Below are 18641 nucleotides of genomic sequence, written 5' to 3'. Positions count from 1 at the left end.
AAGCTGAAAAAAATCCAATCAGTTAATTAATCATTGTTGTAATGTTGTGAAGTAATGCATCGTTGCTTATAACTCTTCTTTGCAGAGCTGGGTAACACTAGTGTTAAATGTCTAGTCACTATGGGATGCCTCAAGAAGATGGTTGGGTATATTGAAACTTCAATAAAAGGATCAAATGAAATTAATGTAAAAACTAGAATAGAAAGTTGCTAAAATTTTAAATAACCTCAGCTCTATTGTTTGTCCTATGTTGTATAAGATTTCAGTTGTTAAATCATAGATAAATTCAAGGTAGCGGGACATTTGTCTCCATAAAGGGAACAGGGAGCCTCCTTGATTTTCCATGCACTTAGCACTCTTCATCTGACTCAGTAGGTAAGCGCACCATGTATGTATATTTTCGATGTATTCATGCACTGTTGTCGCACTTAAAACCCTTAGGAGTGTGCTTCTTTTAGAGAGATGAGGGAGTAGCTTCTATGTGCTGAAAACACCCATTGAATTAATGATTCTGAAATCATATAAGCTATCGCCATATTACAATTTGAGTAAGACAAAATCCAAAGCTGTTTAGGTAACATAAAATACTGAATAATCATGAAAATTAGTGGATTGTGAAATGAATGACCACCTACCGTCACCGATGAAGCTGGCCCAAGACTCTCCAGTTTATTAAAGAAGGCATAAAGTATATGAGAGTGAAAGAATTTACAATGCCTGAAGCTCCAAATACACCCACTCAATTGTTTTCCTGATGTTGTTTGCAGACTATTACAACAGTACATTATCTGTTTTACTGGTCATTTGAGTTTTTGCATCAAATACATTCCTGCATTGCTTTGTGCCCAGCTTTGCCCCTTTCATCACTTAAATCATGCAGCTTGAGTTTGGGCAGACCCATACGCTGAAGTTCCTGGACATTTAAACCTTATCACTGATGTCATGTTAGGGTTCCAGACAGTTGACTAAATTAATTCTGTTCACCTCATTCTCCATCTTCCCCCACTGAATCCATGTGGGGTCTGTGGAGAAGAATCTCCTGGAACACCCTCTGCTCATTTTCCAAGACATATTAAGCTAAAAGACAACTACTGGCAACACTGTTTTAGTGAGTCCCAGACAAAAGCGCAATCACTGCTGTATTACTCATCGAGAAGATGGGGTACAACCCAAACCTGCCAAGTGCTGAGCAAAACAGTGAACATCTGTACGTGAGAACGCACTGCACGAGGAGAACATTTATACAGGCTCATTGCCTCAGAGACGTTTCCCGGCTACTCGCAGCTAAATGCTCAGTGGAGAGCTCTCAACAGCCGTTCTTTTCATTACCTCATGTATCGGAACTTTCCACTGAGTGAAAGGAGCTGAGAAGTACAAGCGCAAAACAACAGAGTACTGGATTGAACACTCTCCTATTTTCTTCCTCTCCTGATACAGGACACACCCAGAGCAGCATCCAGTACCATACATAACCTACCACAATGACCTGATGGAGAAGAAGTGAGAAGAAGGGGGTAAAAGGAGCTTTCTTCCTCTTTAAAAGGAAAGAAACACACACTGAGACTTCCTCGTGTGTCAGTGGATATAACCAAATACCTGGCCACTCCTATCTACTACTTTCCTTGGAGACAGCACCACTGATAAGAAACATGACAGAAGAGCAAGTGGGATGGCCCCCTAAGCCTGAAGACCGAAGTTCACTCCTGGACCCACGTGGCGGAAAGAGAGAACTGACTCGCACGGGTTGTTCGCTAACCTTCACACACATGCCTTCCCATTCTTACCCAAATAAGTGCATTCTTACGACACGTGCACATGATAAATAAACATTTAAAATCTTGAAAACAAGCAAGCATAAATAAATATGGAGAGGAGATAGATGATGAGAACAAGCCTACAGTGTATATCATTTGCTTTTAAACATGAAGGAAATCAAAGATCAAAACTTTGGGTCTTAGAGGATGCCAATGGAACCGAAAGTCCCTGTTGTTATACTGTTTGTGAGCAGATTAGGCTAACTGCGCTGTGATTTTTTTCTTGTCAATCTAGCAGTCTAGTAGATTATGGGGTCTAAGAATTGATACCATTTATCAGAGCCATTATGGCTTTTTACACATATAAAAATTAATTATCAGGGAGAGATCTTGTTAGCGAATATCTATTCAGCATGGCTGAAAATAGGCTTACGGCTTAGCACCCAAAGAAAAAAGAAGCAATGCTCATAAAAGTAGGATCAAAATCCACCTGAGAAAGAAAGAGGCTAGAGAGACTATGGTCATATAGTCAAGGGACCAAGAAAGAAGAGCGATGCTGAAGAACATTCTAAGAGGAAGAGGGGAGCAAGTGAACCCTGTACTTCGATCATCAGAGACCAATGAGGGTATTTCAGTCTCAGGTCTGTGCATAGGACAAAAAGGCATAGTGGATCACAATCTTCCATGTGGAGCGGTTCATTCATTCCAGAACCAGTCACTGAAATGGCAATTGTAAAAGCAATAGCCTGCCCCCAATGGCTTCCTAGGAGAGACAGAGTTCATGAGATGCCAGGAGAAGACCCTGTGACTCTTGCCTCCCTCAGTTCCCTCCCCTGAAATGAGGGCAGGGCCTATTATAGACCTCTGGTCAGTGGAAAACGGCAAAAGTGAAGGCATTTTGTAAAAGCAATTAGTGTCCGGTTGACCCTGTTTCTTCCGTGACTTGCTACTGCACATAGGGGCCGTTATTTTCCTTCCTACTGTGTCTTTTGCTCCATCCACTGTGTTCTTTACGGGAGATAAATCAGTTTGGTTCTTGGTGTGTTTGTGGTTCGTTGTTGTTGTGTTGTTTTGGCTGTTGGTTTGTTTGGAGAGATAACATGGGAAATCACCTTCCTGATGTGTCAATTGAGAGAATGGACCCACCTGAGGTGAGACTGCCTCACAGAGTAATAGTACAGAAGAAGTCCCCATCATCTGGGACAGCAGTTGGCCTGCCAGGAGCTGCGAGCAGCTTACCAGTCAGAGCAAGCAAAACACTGGGGCTCCCTGCCACCCAGCTGCAGATAATAAAATTCAACTCATAATGCTAATGAGAGTGAGGGGGATTCCTCCTCACTCAATGCTGCAACTGGTAGCCCAGCTAAAGCCTAAGCACGCCTTGCAGAGACCCTGGCAGGAGACCAGCTGGTCTGTGTCTAGTAACTGCACCCATAGAAATGAGGAGCTTAAAATCACTTGTCTGCTGCTGCCTGGACCAATAGGAAAAGAAGATATTATGTTTTTCCCCTCTATCTTTCATCATTAACATCCTATGTGCCAATGGAAGATCTTCTGGTTACTAGAAAAATGTTTTGCTTATTTGTTTTAAATGTCTATTTCAATAGCTCAAATATAGGCAAAAACAAACAAACAAACAAACAAAACAACCAGAAGATTGTAGAAAAGGTGAGGGGGAAGAAAAATGTTGACTAGTAATAACGGTTAGAGTTAGAACATTTATTGAGCACTTCTGCGTCTCTTAGATGCTGAACGTGGACTGTAGGTCCTTATAGCTGCTAAGCAGTTTTCTGTACTACTGCGTTCCTCCTCCAGCCCCACTGTTCCCAAATTAATATTCATATTTAAATTTACTTTAGAAATAGGTGCATACTACTCTCTCCATTTTACTAATAAATTGGGGTAAAATGAATTGGAGGAATTCCATGATTTTCCACACTCGTGACTTACCCAGTTGAATCCACAGAGTGAATTTGTTTGTGCTTAATAGATTATGCTCATAGAGGCTGTAGAATCAGCACTAAGATTGATACCTCCAGATGAATAGACAGCCACACTTCACCTGCATCTTCTAAGATGAAAATATCAGTCAACGCATTCCTACCTGCATGTGGCTCAGGGTCAACTACTTCCAGGAACATGGTTTTGTTTGTTTTTATTCACTATGTTGCTGGGGACACATATGTAAGCCTCCTGTACACAAGCCCAGTGCTCCACCACTGAGCTTGCTCCCTGGGGGTCTATTTTCCACTTTTTTCTTTGAGGCAGGGTTTCACCAGGTTATTCAGCTTGGTTTTCAATGACCTCTGTAACTTGAGCATCAAGACTTCCCTGCCTCAGTCTCCCGAGTAGTTCAATTAACAGCCAGGTCTGCACCAAGCCCAGTTTTATTCTGCTGAACCATTCTAGATCTGACGCAGATAAACATCTTTTTCCCATGCCTTCTCCTCATTTCTTCCATGCAATCTGGGGCATGTGGATAGAGGATATTACAGAAATACACAGAATCCTGCTCATGTCTCTGAGGCTGGGAAAAGAGGTGACAGACTACAGTGAGAAAGCTGTCACAGGGGCACAACAGCATCAGGTAAATGACGATAGACATGCTGTCTCTATGTCTTGGGGCTTACTTTAGACTCTGATACGCAGCAAGAATATGCAATCCCAGCTGCTTGGGAATCTGGAACAAGAGATAGCTAGTTCAAGGCCAGCCTGAGCCACTTTGATAAACCTGGTCTCAAGTTCGAAAATAAAAAGTGGGCTGAAGATGGAATTCGGTGTTAAAACATTTTTCTAGGCTGTATCCCCCGCTATTTTAAATTCCAAGTTAAAACCAGTCATGTGGCAGTTGAGAGCATCCGCGTCGAGTGTGGGGAATGAGTTAGAACGAGCTACAGTGTGTAAACGCCCGGCTGTGATTAGTCTGCTGTCACCGGTGTGAAAACATATACAGGGGGAGGTAATCCCCCTCAGGAACAGTCATAGAGGAGGGGAATAAGGGGAAAATGGGAGGGAGGGAAGAATGGGAGGATACAAGGGATGGGATAACCATTGAGATGTAACAAGAATAAATTAATAAAGTAAAAAAAAAAGAAAATAAAATGAACAGTACAGATCTATGTAAATTAAGGCCCAAATGCTAATTTATTAAAATCTTATACTTATGTGCTCCCAAATAAACAAAAAATGCAAAATAAAAAAATAAAAGAAAATACAGAGTTCCTTCCAGTGAACTTTCCAGCAACGTTTAGAAAGAAAAACATGAAGGGACCCTTGAGAAACCTACTTAGCACAGGAATTCTATATCTGCACTGCAACTGAAAAATAATAAGGAAACATTCTTACTTTCTACCCACTTCTGACAACATTATTCTGCCTATAGCATGGGCCCTTGCTGAACCATGTGGGATTGGCTCTTTGGAGACAACACTGCCAGTTTCGGACCTAATGAGTCTCAAGATATATTTAACAGCAAACAGAAACATTACATTTTGAGGTGAACTGAGTACCCAGACAATGCTGCTTGGTGAGACAAGAGGTGTGACTCTATTTAACCCCCTAGGAAGGATCATGGGCATATCAAGAGAGTTTTTTTTTTCCAAAAGGCAACATTAGTTTTCAAGTGTTTAGATTGCCGAGACAAGGATTTCCCTCCAACGTACAATTCATCAGCCTCCTGACTCACTGTAAAATCAATCTGCTCTGCTTGTGTGACATAAACAAGTCATTTCTCAGGAATGAGACAGACCATATGTGAAGGTGTTTCACGGGAGCACGATGGGGAATACGCCAATCAAAGAGGCATCTGCAGTCTATTGCAACGTCAAATCACATGTGTGTTATAAAAAGGAAAGTGCACCCCATGTCTGAACCCTGGCTTTCCCTGCAGAGTTCACTCACACCTTCCCTATGCTACACACACAGGGGGAAAGAGACCACAGAAAGATCTGTGTGCACAGCCAGCAAGCCTTGCTGTTTGCAAATGTTTTTGTTTTGTTTTGTTTTGTTTTTGCCCCTTCTTTCCCAGACAGAAGGAAACTTGCATTGAACGGACTTTCTCAAAAACAAAGCAAAACAAAACACAGCAATTTCTTATCAATGCATTGAGAAATATCAAAGCCTTATGCAATGGAGAGAAAACAGGAAATTAAAAAAAGAAAGAGCAGCTTTGTTCTTAAGAGAGCTTATGCTGTAAACTGGAGACGGAGTGACAGAGAAAGGAAGCAGGACCCAGCTCACTCCCAGTGCTAACCAGCTCTACGTCCTCAGGCAAGCCGCTGTCCTCCGACAGGTCCCAGCTTTATGTAACTTGTATGAGCTGACAGGGCTGAACTGAGTCACCCCCCAGATCCTGCTCTGAATGTGTGTGAGTCTCCTGTTGCTTAGCTGCCTCACTGCATTTGAATAGTAATGGGATCATTTTAAGGTTGGCTCCTGGCTGGAACCTTCTCCCCAGTTGGAAGTTAGATACCTTGGAAAACTATGTTAACTTCTTTAAACCACTGGAGTGGTATCTGCTGCTTTCTAACACTCATTAGCGCAGCTTCCAGGGGTAGTTAGCACATACCCTGGCTTCCTTGTTCAGAGAAATCACTGCACAAAGATTAAGGTGCTGCATTAGGAAACCCAGAACTCAATTTTCTCCGCAGGCAATGGGATTCCATGGCTGTGCTTAAACGGCCAAATGAGTGGTTATTTATGTAATTAACTGAATGGACATTATAAGCTTTCTCCCCAAAGTCCCTGCTTTCACAGGAAAAAAAAAATTAAATTAAAGCTTCCCAGCGGACAATGTCTTTTTTGACCTAAAATAAAACAGGACTCCTCCTTTTCTGTAGGGGATATGTTCTAAAGCCGCCCACCACCAGTGGATGCCGGAAGCCATGGGTGGGACTAAATTCTGTATGTTACATTTTTTCCTATGCATACTTGCCCATGCCCAAGTTAAATGTCTACATTGAAAACAGCAAGGAATTAAAAACTATCTAATAGCAAAGGAGAACAATTGCAGCAAGATACTGCAGGAAGGGCTATGTGGAGATGCCTCGCCGAGTATCTTATTGAATTATAATCTCATTCCTCTTGTTGTAATGTCAGATAGTACAATGCCCATGTGATGAGATGCTTAGGGTGAGTGGTAGGCACTGGGCATACTCTTAGGCCACTGTGCAAGGGCTACTGGATGTGCATCCTGCGGTCCCGTGACAGTCAGTCTGGTAACTGAGATGGCAAAGTAACCAACGATGGGTGGTACTGTCAACAGGAAAACAACGGTCCAAGTGATGATTCATAGCTTGGGATGGACACATGGAGATGGTGCAAGATTATATCACACACTCTGAATTGCACACAATTAAAAATACACGCATTGTTTATTTATAGAAACTTGCATTTGGTATTTTTGGACCATTTCTTCCTGCATGTAACTACAATCATGAAAAGCACCACAGAAGCCTGAAAGTAGGGCTATATGATTTATTTATGTTATTGACATCACTTCATCTATGTCCATCCATATATATGTTGTGCAGTTTCTATCAGTCATCCTGTCATTAGCCTTTTTTATCCTTATATTATGTATAAAGGCCAAGACTTAAAAAGCCTAATAATTGATGAAAGACTTGTATGTTTTAGTTTCAAGGTATTTATAGCAGTAACTATGAACAAGAAGGAAAGTGTGGCCAGTGAAATTGTTGCCAGCTCAAGACCGTGAGAAGGAGAAGGGATTTCTAAGTAACAAAACAAAACCCCGGGCCAGAGTGTGGGTGCCTTCCTCAGATGGCTTGCCAACCCCTCATCCAATCACAGTGGCCACATGAATACTGTACATGCCAGCCAGGCCTTGATTATATAGGTATCGGGATGGAGAAGTCTGTTATAGGTCAGAAGATGGGCACATTTCTAGACAGAAAGATGACCAGTAAGAAGAGATATTATCTGACACTTCTCAGCCTTTTGGCAAACAAGTATAGAAGAGGCCTCACCCAGAATACCTTCAAGTTTCTATAGAATTTTTCTCTGGAAATATCAGTATGTTTAGTTTATTGCTCATATGTTAGTTCCATGGGTATCCATTAAATGCTTGCAGTTTACAAAAGTATTGGTGGTGAGGTAGAGTCTTTTGGAGATCTCACAGTATCTAAACTACAAGCAGAAGATGCCAAGGTATCATACAAGTATAGTTATGAAGGAAAACAATGTAGCATGACATGGTCCAGGCCTTGTGCACTGGAACACAGTGTCATGAAGCTCCTACTGGTAGTGTCCCCCAGTGATTGGCACCTGTGTTTCCAGGACTCTCCTGGCCATCTGAGAGGGCAGACAGTCACCATATTCTCTTCCACATTCACAGACAAGTGAATTGAATATCTTGTTGTCTGATGCAGAAAAGCTCAACAGTCTTAAAATGTCACGAAAATGACTGGAAGCTACAAATGAAATTTGTATTTGACTAGCTAAAGTGTCTCTGTGTTGAAGGAAGAAAAAGAAAAAGTGAAGGTGTCTATGGTTTACTGAGGATTTCAGAAATTTGTCAAATTTGGTAGCTACAAAGGAGGCGTGGTGCTATCAGAGTGAGTCAGCATTAAAAACAGAGCAGTCAAGGCACGCAGAGAGAAAAACACCATCACTTGCTGGAGCAAGGCACACACTACTCACTTGACATCATAGTTAGCTTTGAAGCCAGGTAGTTCAGTATTCTGTGCAAAGGAATCTTATGAGGATTTGGAGAGGATTTAGGAAGAGACTGCACCAGCACATGATTTGCTGACTCTAATAAAAAAAAATCAGGGAAATTGTTCAGATTTTATCCCAGAGTAGTGAAAACAGAAGTTGATAGCAGTGCAGCAGTTCCCAAAGCCTCATCTCTGGTTTAAAACAAAATGTTCAGACTAGCTAAGGCTTCCATATTACCCCTCTAAAAATGGCAGCAGTTCCAAGAGAAGAAAATGGTTAGAAGTAAATTAATTGAAGTAACAGCCAACAGGGTGAGAGGGTGAGAGAAAAATACTCACTCATTATGTATTCGTTTGCTCAACAGACAAGAACTGATCAGATCAGATCACACTGGCGGTCTTGGGCCTGAAGACCCAGCTGAAAGCACCTTCGGTATAAGATGAGAAAGCAGAAATGAACAGAGAAACAGAAAATATTATATTAAGTTGCAATAAATATCTAGAGGAGACAGAGTGATAAGGAAGAAGATAGACCGAGCAGGATCACACTCCCCTTTGGCGTAGTATCACCAGGCACAGCCTCCCTGGAAAAGGAAACTGCTGGTAAGATCTGTCACATGTACTAACCATAGCACTAGGAAGTTAGTGAACATTCCAGATAGAGAAGGCATGAGGCACAAAAGCCCTCATGTCATCCTGTGCTTAGTGTGTCTGGCAAAGAAAAAGGAAGACAGCTGTGGAGAATAACAAATCATCCTGTATAGCCTACGCCCTTGTGTTAGTCAGCAGTTGGTCACTGTGACAAAATACCTGAGTTAAACATCTTCAAAAAGAAAAAAAAAAAAGATTGTTTGGGCTTATACCTTTAAAGCTTACAGTTCCCAGTTGTGGGCCTGTTTTGGGCCTGTGTCAGTGTAGTGTATCACAACAGAGCATAGATCATGTGGTGGAGGCTCAAGTCCTCGTGACAGCTGAAATCCAGAGAAGGACAAACAAGAGTCCCAGGTCACAAGGTGTGCATCTTGTGATCAAACTCCTTCCACAGTGCACATCTCCTGGGGCTCTACCATCCTATCTCTAGAGTCCCACAAGCTACTGACCAAGCTCTTAGCATAGCTGTCCTCTATTTTAACTTTCAGATAGGGCTTTTTCTGCGAAATGCTCCTGACAATAGCTTCCCTTACTAGGAATCTATGGGCTCCAGTCTTAATTCACATTGTCATTCAAATCTCACAGCAACTGAAAGCCCACAAAGGGCGTGGCAGGCGATTATCAGATGAGAAAACAAAGAAATGGCTACAAAAGGGCTAAACAGACTATCTAAGTGTCCACAGTGGTGCCACAGCTGGGTTTCATACCCAGGTTGATCTATCTGCAAAGCCAACATGTTTTTCTGTTGCTCCTCATAGGCTTGACTCTAGAAACAATCACTGGCCCCAATAAGGGGGTTTCCCACTGAGGAATCAGTAAAACGAGATGCAATGCATTAGGTCATGTCTCCAAGACAGACCCATAGTGCCTTCCAATGCCTACCTGCTCCCTTGCAAAGGCACTTTTCCAATTCTTGCATCAGGAAGTATGCACAGGCCCTGTGACTAATTTTGAACAATGGGATAGTATTTTTAATGATTTGTCCTGCCTGAATCCACAGCCCTCAAAACTGTGAGTAAATAAAATGGCTGCTGCAAGTCATTAAACCTCCTGTGAATCAAAACACAGCACTCGTAATGAAGTGTGTTAGACAGCTAGCTGCTAAGGGAGACAAAGGCAGAGTGTCCTAAAGTTAATGTGCTGTTAACACACGGAGAGCAGGAACAGCATTTCCCTCGGTAGCTATGGATCCACTCTCCGGTCCAGCCTTGGAGTTACAATGGAGAACCACAGCGCTGAGAGCCTTAGGCCTCAGTAAAAATGCCCTCCGTGGGCCTTCTGTGTGAATACACGATGGCACTCTGTAGGAAGGCTGTGAAACCTTAGGGATTTGTGATTCACCGCAGTCATGTATCGCCGGGGCTGATCCTTGAAGGCTACATCGGTTTCTGGTCTGAGTGTGATGCTAAGTGGTACCACTGCCAAGCGAGGAACTGCAGCACACTGTCTGCACACACCGGAGCCTCTCTGCCACTCCTCCCCCACCATGGTGCATGAAGCGAAACAAACTCTTCTGCCCTAAGTCTCTTCCATCAGATGTTTAGCCACAGCCAGAAGAGAAGAGCCACGTGCTGGAAATTGGTGCCAAGGAGTGGGATCATGGCTGCGGCACATCTGGCCGAGTTCTCCGTAAGCTTTTGGAACTGGTGTAGAGGTAGAATATGGAAGAGTTGAGAGCTGTGGAACAGGGAATCATTAGGCCTCTGAGAGCTGAGCTGAATGAAGGATTTTGGTGAAAGTCTGGAAGACTCGAATGCTAATACAAAGCTAGACCTCAAAGATTGTGCTTACAAGGTTCCTATGGCAACAAGGAATCTCCCAGGAATTAGATTTCGGGCTGCCCACATTACAGTCTGGCAAAGACCCTTGCAATGCTTTCCCTAGTTCTAGCGAGGCTGAACAAAAAGATAAGAGACTAATACTTAGGCAAGAGGAATTTTCAAAGCAGCATGCCATTCAAAGTGTGGCACGGTTGCTGCTTCCTGCTTCCAGCCAAATTTACAGTGAGTACAAAGTAGCTCAGAATCATGTGAAAATCGAGTAGTCCGGACAAGAAAGGAGCAAAAGTGAAACATAAAAAGCAAACGTAGGCATCGCTCCCGTAACTATTAGAAACTGGCATCAGCAGCAGAACCGGAGTGCTTTATACTGGGACTGGAGCAAAGGTGATTTGAAGGCAAGACTAGGCTCATCCAAGGCTCCAGAGCATAAAACGGAAACACACTTAAAAAGTGTTAAAAAAAAAACAAAAACAAAAACAAAACAGAGTAAGAGAGGAGAGGGAGAGAGAGAGAGAGAGAGAGAGAGAGAGAGAGAGAGAGAGAGAGAGAGAGAGAGAGAGAAGAGAGAGAGATCTGCACAGGTGCGCTATTCAAACAGGGCCACTTAAGCAAGTGTTTCTCCAAGTCCAGCTACTCATTTAGACATTACCATAGCCACACACCCTGAGTGTGATCAGCTTCGTTTGGGCCTGTCAGCAGAACTTGGTGCTCCACTTTTTCAGGCACGCCAAAATGAAAGTTATATGAAGACTAAGGCTTTTACAAAGGTTGCAGGAAGGAAAAATAAAAGACTTGGTGGGATCGCGAGGATGGCACTTCTCGGAGAGCTATGTGCGAATATGAATCTATGGAGGTGAAGCCCAGCACTCACTTCTATAGAACAAACACCAAGTTGGAATCAGGGCCTTCATACAGAAAACAATGCACTCTTAAACCTGGAAGCCACAGTCCTGCCACTTTTAGAAAGCATGAGTGAATGTGCATAGTCCTTGAATGCCAGAAGGAGTTACTGAACATGTGACTTGATGATGCGATTTAAGTTAATGTTATGACCTCAAGCCAGTAGCCCCGGGTGGAAGAGTGAGAGTAAACTTGGGTAAATAAACCACAGGGCAGACGTATTGCCCAATGGGAAAGCCATTCAAGGAAAAGGCCTTGGGGTGAGCAGAGAAGCAGTGAAGGGAACACTTGACCTTGACTGGCTCTCCTGTCTCTTCTCCTTGGCAATCTTGATGCCTGTGTCACACTTCTGCAATGGTTCTTAGATGAACACATCACTAGAAAACCCTGTGTTCACTCCCTCTGAGCGCCTCTACTCCCAACGCTTCCCCACCTTGTTTCACGTGTTACGTATGTTTGTACAAATACAACCACGAGCATGAGCCGTAATAAATAACAGCAACAGTTAGCGTCTTCCTGGGTCCCAGGTGAACTGAGGCATCTCAGCATATCCACACAACCACAGCCCAGTTCACTTTTCAGTTTCCACTTCTACCATCCTGCCACTGTATCTATAGTCCAGGCTCCTCTCTAAGGCTTGACTCCAACTTTCTCAGTGACCTTATCTTTTTTTTCTCTCTCTCTCTCTAGCAACTTTGGTCATTATCTTTTCGATGTGGCACTTTGTGAAAATATTTCTGAAAGCCATCCATCCTAACAGACTAATGCACACACCCACGTTCCTCATTGAACTGTGAACATCTGCAGGCCAGGGTTTGTATGCTATAGTCTACACTGAGTACGTAATCAGGGTTTCTGGCCTGAATAAATAAAAAGAGAATATGGCAAAGACAGATTTGTTGGAGTGAAGGAGTTTAAATAAAAAGAATTAAAACTGCAGAAGGTAGTCACTCACCAAACTGAAACTCGATGTTGCTCCAGTTCCTCCAAGTAAGACATATCCTCTGAGTAATCGCCAGGCTCTCCAGGCCTCCACACAGTGAATCTTCCCTTCACAGAATGGGCAGCCAAACTCTCACCCTTGTTAGGAGAATTAATAAATTACAAAATGAAGTATTTATTAATAGCCAATGAAATGCTCACCTAGACTCAAGAGGGCTTTCTCTGGAATGACCTATGGCATCGCAGATTACAAAACAGCTTAGTGAAACTTCCTGCACTGCTTTGCACTTGGTATTCTCCTTCCTAAGTCTTCTCTGCATAAGGGCAAGAGCACCGGGTGTTCCCCCTGTGAAAGCACGTGAAACGGTATCTGTAACTGTCCTTACAACGACAAGGCAAACATAACTGTGATCATGCTAGTACATGCAATCAGGATTTGGCTTTAAGTTAAAAAATGAAAAAAAAAAAAAAAGAAAAAGAAAAAAAGAAAGAAAGAAACAAAAGGGAATGTGCCTTTTGTACCTTTTAGCAGTTCTTAGCAAAAGATATTTGAAAAGAGATAAACGCCCAGTCTGTAGAGAAGAAAAGGAAGTAGCTGGCTTTCAAAAACAGGAAACAAGGATTTAACAAGTCCTGCCCACTTCCTTTCCCTGCTTTAGAGGCCATTCATTGCATACTAGCTTTGCCTCCATCAACTCTAGTCTCATAACCTAGGACTCCTGTCAACATAACCTTAAGCTCAGGACTTGTATAGCGTCTATGATAGTAATTTATTAGAATTTGAAAGTATCGTGCACCATGGAGCTGGGTCTGGACATCTGTCCTTCAACCTGTGATGTTTGGGAGCCCTGCTATGGAAGAAAGTAGGGTAGGGGACATCTAACGCATCAGGGTCCTCTCTTCCGCTTCTACCAAACCACCTCAAGTTCCAAACCACCTCCCTCTGTTTCTCGGATGGGAGGCTCCCAGGAGATTTTAGTACAAATGCTAGGTTTAAAGAGTGGTTTGGAGAGCATCAGGCTAGGCCAGTAAAGCCTGGGTATTGCGGTTGTAACAGTTTCCTTAGAAACTTCCCTTCCTTGTTCTTTAGATTGTCATTTGCTAGGGGCCAGTTACTTGAAATTCTTTGATCTCGGCTGATCCATGTTTCAGCATAACTCAGAGTTTATTTTGCAACTGCGGAGTTCAGCTTTGGGTTGGCAGGTGGCAGTAACCAGGAAAAAACTCTAGAAACCCAGGTGGAGTCAATGTGTCATCAAATCCGTAGTGAATTCAATGAGGCTTATTTCTTTTATACGGAATTGATTGGTTTGATTAGTTTAATACCCAAATCCGGCTATGACAGCCATGAACTTGAAATACTTTTTATTGTGGTCCCTTTTATCTTTCTTAGTCCGTAGAGCTCTTGCAACAATAAAAATAGTCCTGATCAGATTATTCACACTGATGCTCTTAATTACCTCATCGCTAAGAAAGCTGAAGAGTGTCAAAATTCCTGAGAAAAATATGAGATCTTTGAATTGTCCCATATGTCTTTGTAGCCATTTATATTGTAAGTTGACTCTACTTCTTTATGAATCTCTTGTCTTAGTCTATGCTCCTTGATAGAAGGTTGAAAGGGGGGCCGGAGAGATGACTCAGTAGTGAGGAGCACTGGCTGTTCCCCCAGAGGACCTGAGTTTGATTCCCAGAAGCCCTATCGCAGCTCACAAGCATCTGTGACCCTAGTCCTAAGGGACTGCAAAGGAATAGGCATGCACATAGTGCAAAGACATACATTCAGGAAACACTCATACACATAAAATTAATACATAAATATAAAAGGAAGCTGAAATGGATACCAATATCTCGTCTATTGATTAGGCTTCCGCACATAGCACCAGGGCCCGCAGAAATGCAGATGGTTTATTCTAGAGACTATCACATGCTTTCTACTTGGTTAGTCTATGAATATCTGTTCTGTGTATCAACTAAACTAATAACAAAAGTGAGATTTGGTATATCTCACTGGGTCTTTCACAACACCTAGAATGATACTCAAGATGGCCAAGAAATAGTTATTAGGTTATTTCACTCACATTACAACTAGCAATAATGAACATTGTCTCCAGCTGTGAAGTCATAAGGAAATATATGGACAAATTCTAAAACTTAAAAAGTCCCCCAAGTAAGAACAAAGAAATTTTTTTTTATTCAAATAAAAAAATGTGAACACATTTGTAGTGGAAAGTTTCAGTTTCTTTAAAAACTCAGTTATGTTATGCAAATATGTTTTTTGTTTTAATCCCAAGTGTTTGACATGGGGCTCCCTTAGTTTATCTGCTGCTGATAACAGCCTCAGAGAGGGGCGTGGTCTTTGCCAGCTGGAGTTAGTTTAATTCTGAGGACTCTGAGAGGGGATAAATACCACAGCCCAGCGAGAAGGACACTTCCAGGAGACTGATGGAAAAATAAGGCTGCTGGTTCTGCTAGCCTGCTAGATATCCTGACGACTGAGATTGGTATTGTCCCAAAGAACTCAATGACACTAACCAGTTGGCACTAAGTCTAAAAAGGTCAACATCCCTTGTCCCTTCTAATCTTCTCTCCTACCTAGGGTCGGAGGTTGAGGGAATTAGAAGGGACATAGAGGCATTAAGGAACTTGTGACCTAACTGAAGGCTTAGTGTTAGAAGTAGAGACACTATCTGTCTTACACAGATCACATCTCCTTTTAATGAAAGTCAGCTCAGACTTAAATATTCTTATAATTGCATGTGGAACTAATCTATTATGACTTTCTTTATAAACAGAAATCATAGACATAAAATAAATATGTTTTAAATATTAAATATCATACTGTATATTTACAATTTCAAATATTGTATTATAGCTATTTTATTATTTATAATATATTATTTGTATAATATAAATTTATATTTATAGAATTCTTTTTAGGATAATGCACTAGGCCTCAAATGGTTTATTTTTACCTCATTTTATTTTTATTTTTTTTTCCTCATTTTATTTTTAATTATGTCTAAATGTATGTGTCTGGATATGAGCACATTTGAGTGCAGATATGCATGGAAGGCAGAGTTGTTAGACCCCCTGCAGCCTGTTATAGACAGTTGTAAACCACCTGAGACAGGTGCTGGGAATGGAACTCGGATCTTGTGCAAGAGCAGTATGTCTTCCTAATCCTCGAACCATCTCTCCAGCCTCAGATGTTTTAGAATATTAAGGTATACTCAGAATCTGCACAGTATGGTGTGTGGTATAGCGGTGATGTGGGTGCTTAGCCCCGTCTCTGGTGTCTTTATTGTGGGCGGGCGTTTAGAAAGCAGTGTAGAATAGAGGAAGGAACCAGGCTTCAAGGTCACCTGAGCTCATGACCTCTAGGCCGTCTAGTTCCATCTCCAGTGAAGAACAAAGTTTAGAGTTCCTGTATTCTCATTCCGATGTTCTGGCCCCGAGGTCATCTTTCCTTCCCTAAACCCCTGGGCTCGAGGTCAAGGGTGAGGACATGTGGATCCCGGTGGAGAGAGGGCTGACATTTCGGAGCCCAGGGACACAGTGCTGTAGAGAAGCCTTTCTGTGTCAGCACAGTGAAGAAGGCCCACTCCGCAGTCCCGCCTCCCAGACGCCTCACGAGGACTTTGAGCACAATCTGTAGGGAAGAGTGCTCACCTGGCCGTCTGGCCAGATGACGGACGGGCAAAGGAATTGTTCTCATCAAAGGAGGTGGCCCCGGAAGGAGGAAACGGTGTCTGAAGACTTTTGTTTTTGTTTTTTGGTTTGGTTTTGTTTTTTTTTTGGTTTTTTTTTGTTTTTTGTTTTTTTTTTTTTAAGATGGGGGGGGAGATTTGAGGCTAAGATGCCTGTGTTAATAAGATCACAACAAACACCAGGTGCACACAGGAATCAAAGCAAATTAACCTGATGCGCCCTTGTTTCGGTCACTGCTGATATTAACACACATGCACGTGCATGTGTGTGTGTGTGTGTGTGTGTGTGTGTGTGTGTGTGTGTGTGTGTGTGTGCATTCCAAGGTCTCTCTTTACCCTGTCTAGGAATGAGTCTCAGTACTTGCTTCCATCTTCATCAGAAGAGAGCCTCTCTGATCATAGTTCAATACTGTGCTGAACTGAGTATAGTAGGGTATCATTAGGAGTCATTATTTTTAAATCAATGGCATTACATATATATATATATATAATATATATATATATAATCAGTAATATATGCACGTATATTACATCCATCTCTTTTTTTAATCTCTCAGCTTTTCCCCTTGAACATTAACTAGAGTAGAGAAACTACCACAATTTTAAATATTATAATTAGCCACATGTACATTAAAACCTGCCATTTATATGGCTAAATGATGACCTGATATTTATAGATGAAAGGAAACAAATGTGATGTTTAAGTTAGTCCTAAGAACAAGCCACAAAAGTTGCTTCAGTAGATTTATCCCTTGAAGCATCAGCCTTTAAAAAAAAAAAAACGTTTATTATTATTGTGTTTGCGTGTACAAATGGTGGCAAAGCACATGCTATGGTGCATACGTGAAGATGAGATGACAACTCTGTGGAGTAGGCTCCTTTTTTTCCAAGTTTAGGATTCTGGGTATTACATCCGGGTCACCAGGCTTGCATGGTGAGCACTTTTGCCCACTGGACCGCCTCACTGGTCTCTCAGTCATGCAGCTGTTGATCAAGTAAACATACTCTAATAATGCCTAGGCATGCAGTTTTAACGTTGTCTGAACTACATGTTCAGACCAAGATGGCTATGTCCTAGGTGACATCCAACTCTCACAGTTTGACTGTTACACATTTGGTCCACGGTGGATGGAAAAATCTTTGTTCCCCTCATGACTAGATTTAATTAGATGTAAAAGTGGAGAATTAAGATGATTAAGATAACTCAGATAAACTTTATATAAGTAACAAGACCACAAAGGAAATTTATTTGAATTTCCTCCAGCCCTCCCCAGTCCTTACCTCCTCTTCCTCTCTGCCTCCCCTTCCCCTCTCTCTATCCTAAGGATGTAGTCTTCCCAGGAAGATCAAACTAGTGATCTTCCTGACTCTGTCTTGTTGGAGTGCTGTTTTTGTGAACTGCATAAAGACTGTCTTTGTATCATTCAAATGCTGGTTTCTATACCCAGAGAGTTGAGTACAGGCTGGACTTCGGTATTGTCGGTTTTCATTAAGCATCTCCTGCCTTGGTATTTGTAAACATTGTTCTCCATCAACTTCTGAACTGGTTAAGTAAAGAGCTGAAGTGCCAGTAGCCAAGGCAATGAAGGAGGTAGGACTTCCAGCAGAGACAGGGACTCTTGGAAGGAAGCTGGGGCAAAGTAGTCGTCAGCTGGATTTGGAGGAAGAAGCAGATGCTGAGAGTAGAGACTAAAATAGACAGGTAAGGGCCACATGGTGGGACGTAGGCCAGTATCGTTGGGTTAAAATAGCTGAGAATCTGCCCAGCTATAGTGCGATAAGCTTATAATAAATATAAAAGGTCGGGAGCAAGTGGTCTCAGAGAAACTCCTGTTTTATTGTCTCCTTAATGTGAGATTACAGGCATATATCACCATGGCCAGCTACTTCAACTTTATAAGAAGCCTAAATTTGTTGGAATATGTAAAACTACTCATTCTATATAAAAATAAATTTTAGAAATAGTTATCTAAAACCTAGATTCACAATATCACTAAAGATAGGTTGGCCAATGTTTCTGAAACCCAGGCTACCTGATTTGAATTAATTTACTGAGTTGGGGGGTTAGTTTGTTTCTTAGGTCTAGAAGTGTGGGCATAGTGATAGCTTAGTATGTAGTTGGTCCTGGCACTGTATACAATAAACATATAAATAATAAAAACATGAGATAGCTTATTCACACACTTCCTGGCAGCTCTAACCAAGTAAGTCCACTTAACACTTTTCTCATTG

The 18641-nt window shown here is 42.0% G+C and overlaps 1 protein-coding gene across 1 annotated transcript in view; it reads right to left on the bottom strand.

The window, feature by feature from the left end:
- The window catches only part of LOC311605843 (uncharacterized protein), a gene marked incomplete at both ends in the record, with an annotated part of 342410 nt that overhangs the window by 115928 nt on the left and 207841 nt on the right, over positions 1-18641 (bottom strand). The window contains one exon of the mRNA XM_084796705.1: positions 12716-12840. Within this exon, the coding sequence (XP_084652831.1) occupies positions 12716-12840 (125 nt within the window). The remainder of the gene's footprint in view (positions 1-12715; positions 12841-18641) is intronic.

The sequence above is a fragment of the Acomys minous genome (assembly GCF_964271855.1).
Source record: "Acomys minous genome assembly, chromosome: 9".
Taxonomy (NCBI): domain Eukaryota; kingdom Metazoa; phylum Chordata; class Mammalia; order Rodentia; family Muridae; genus Acomys; species Acomys minous.
The sequence above is the reverse complement of the archived record's forward strand: the minus strand, read 5'-3'. Positions and strand labels throughout refer to the sequence as shown.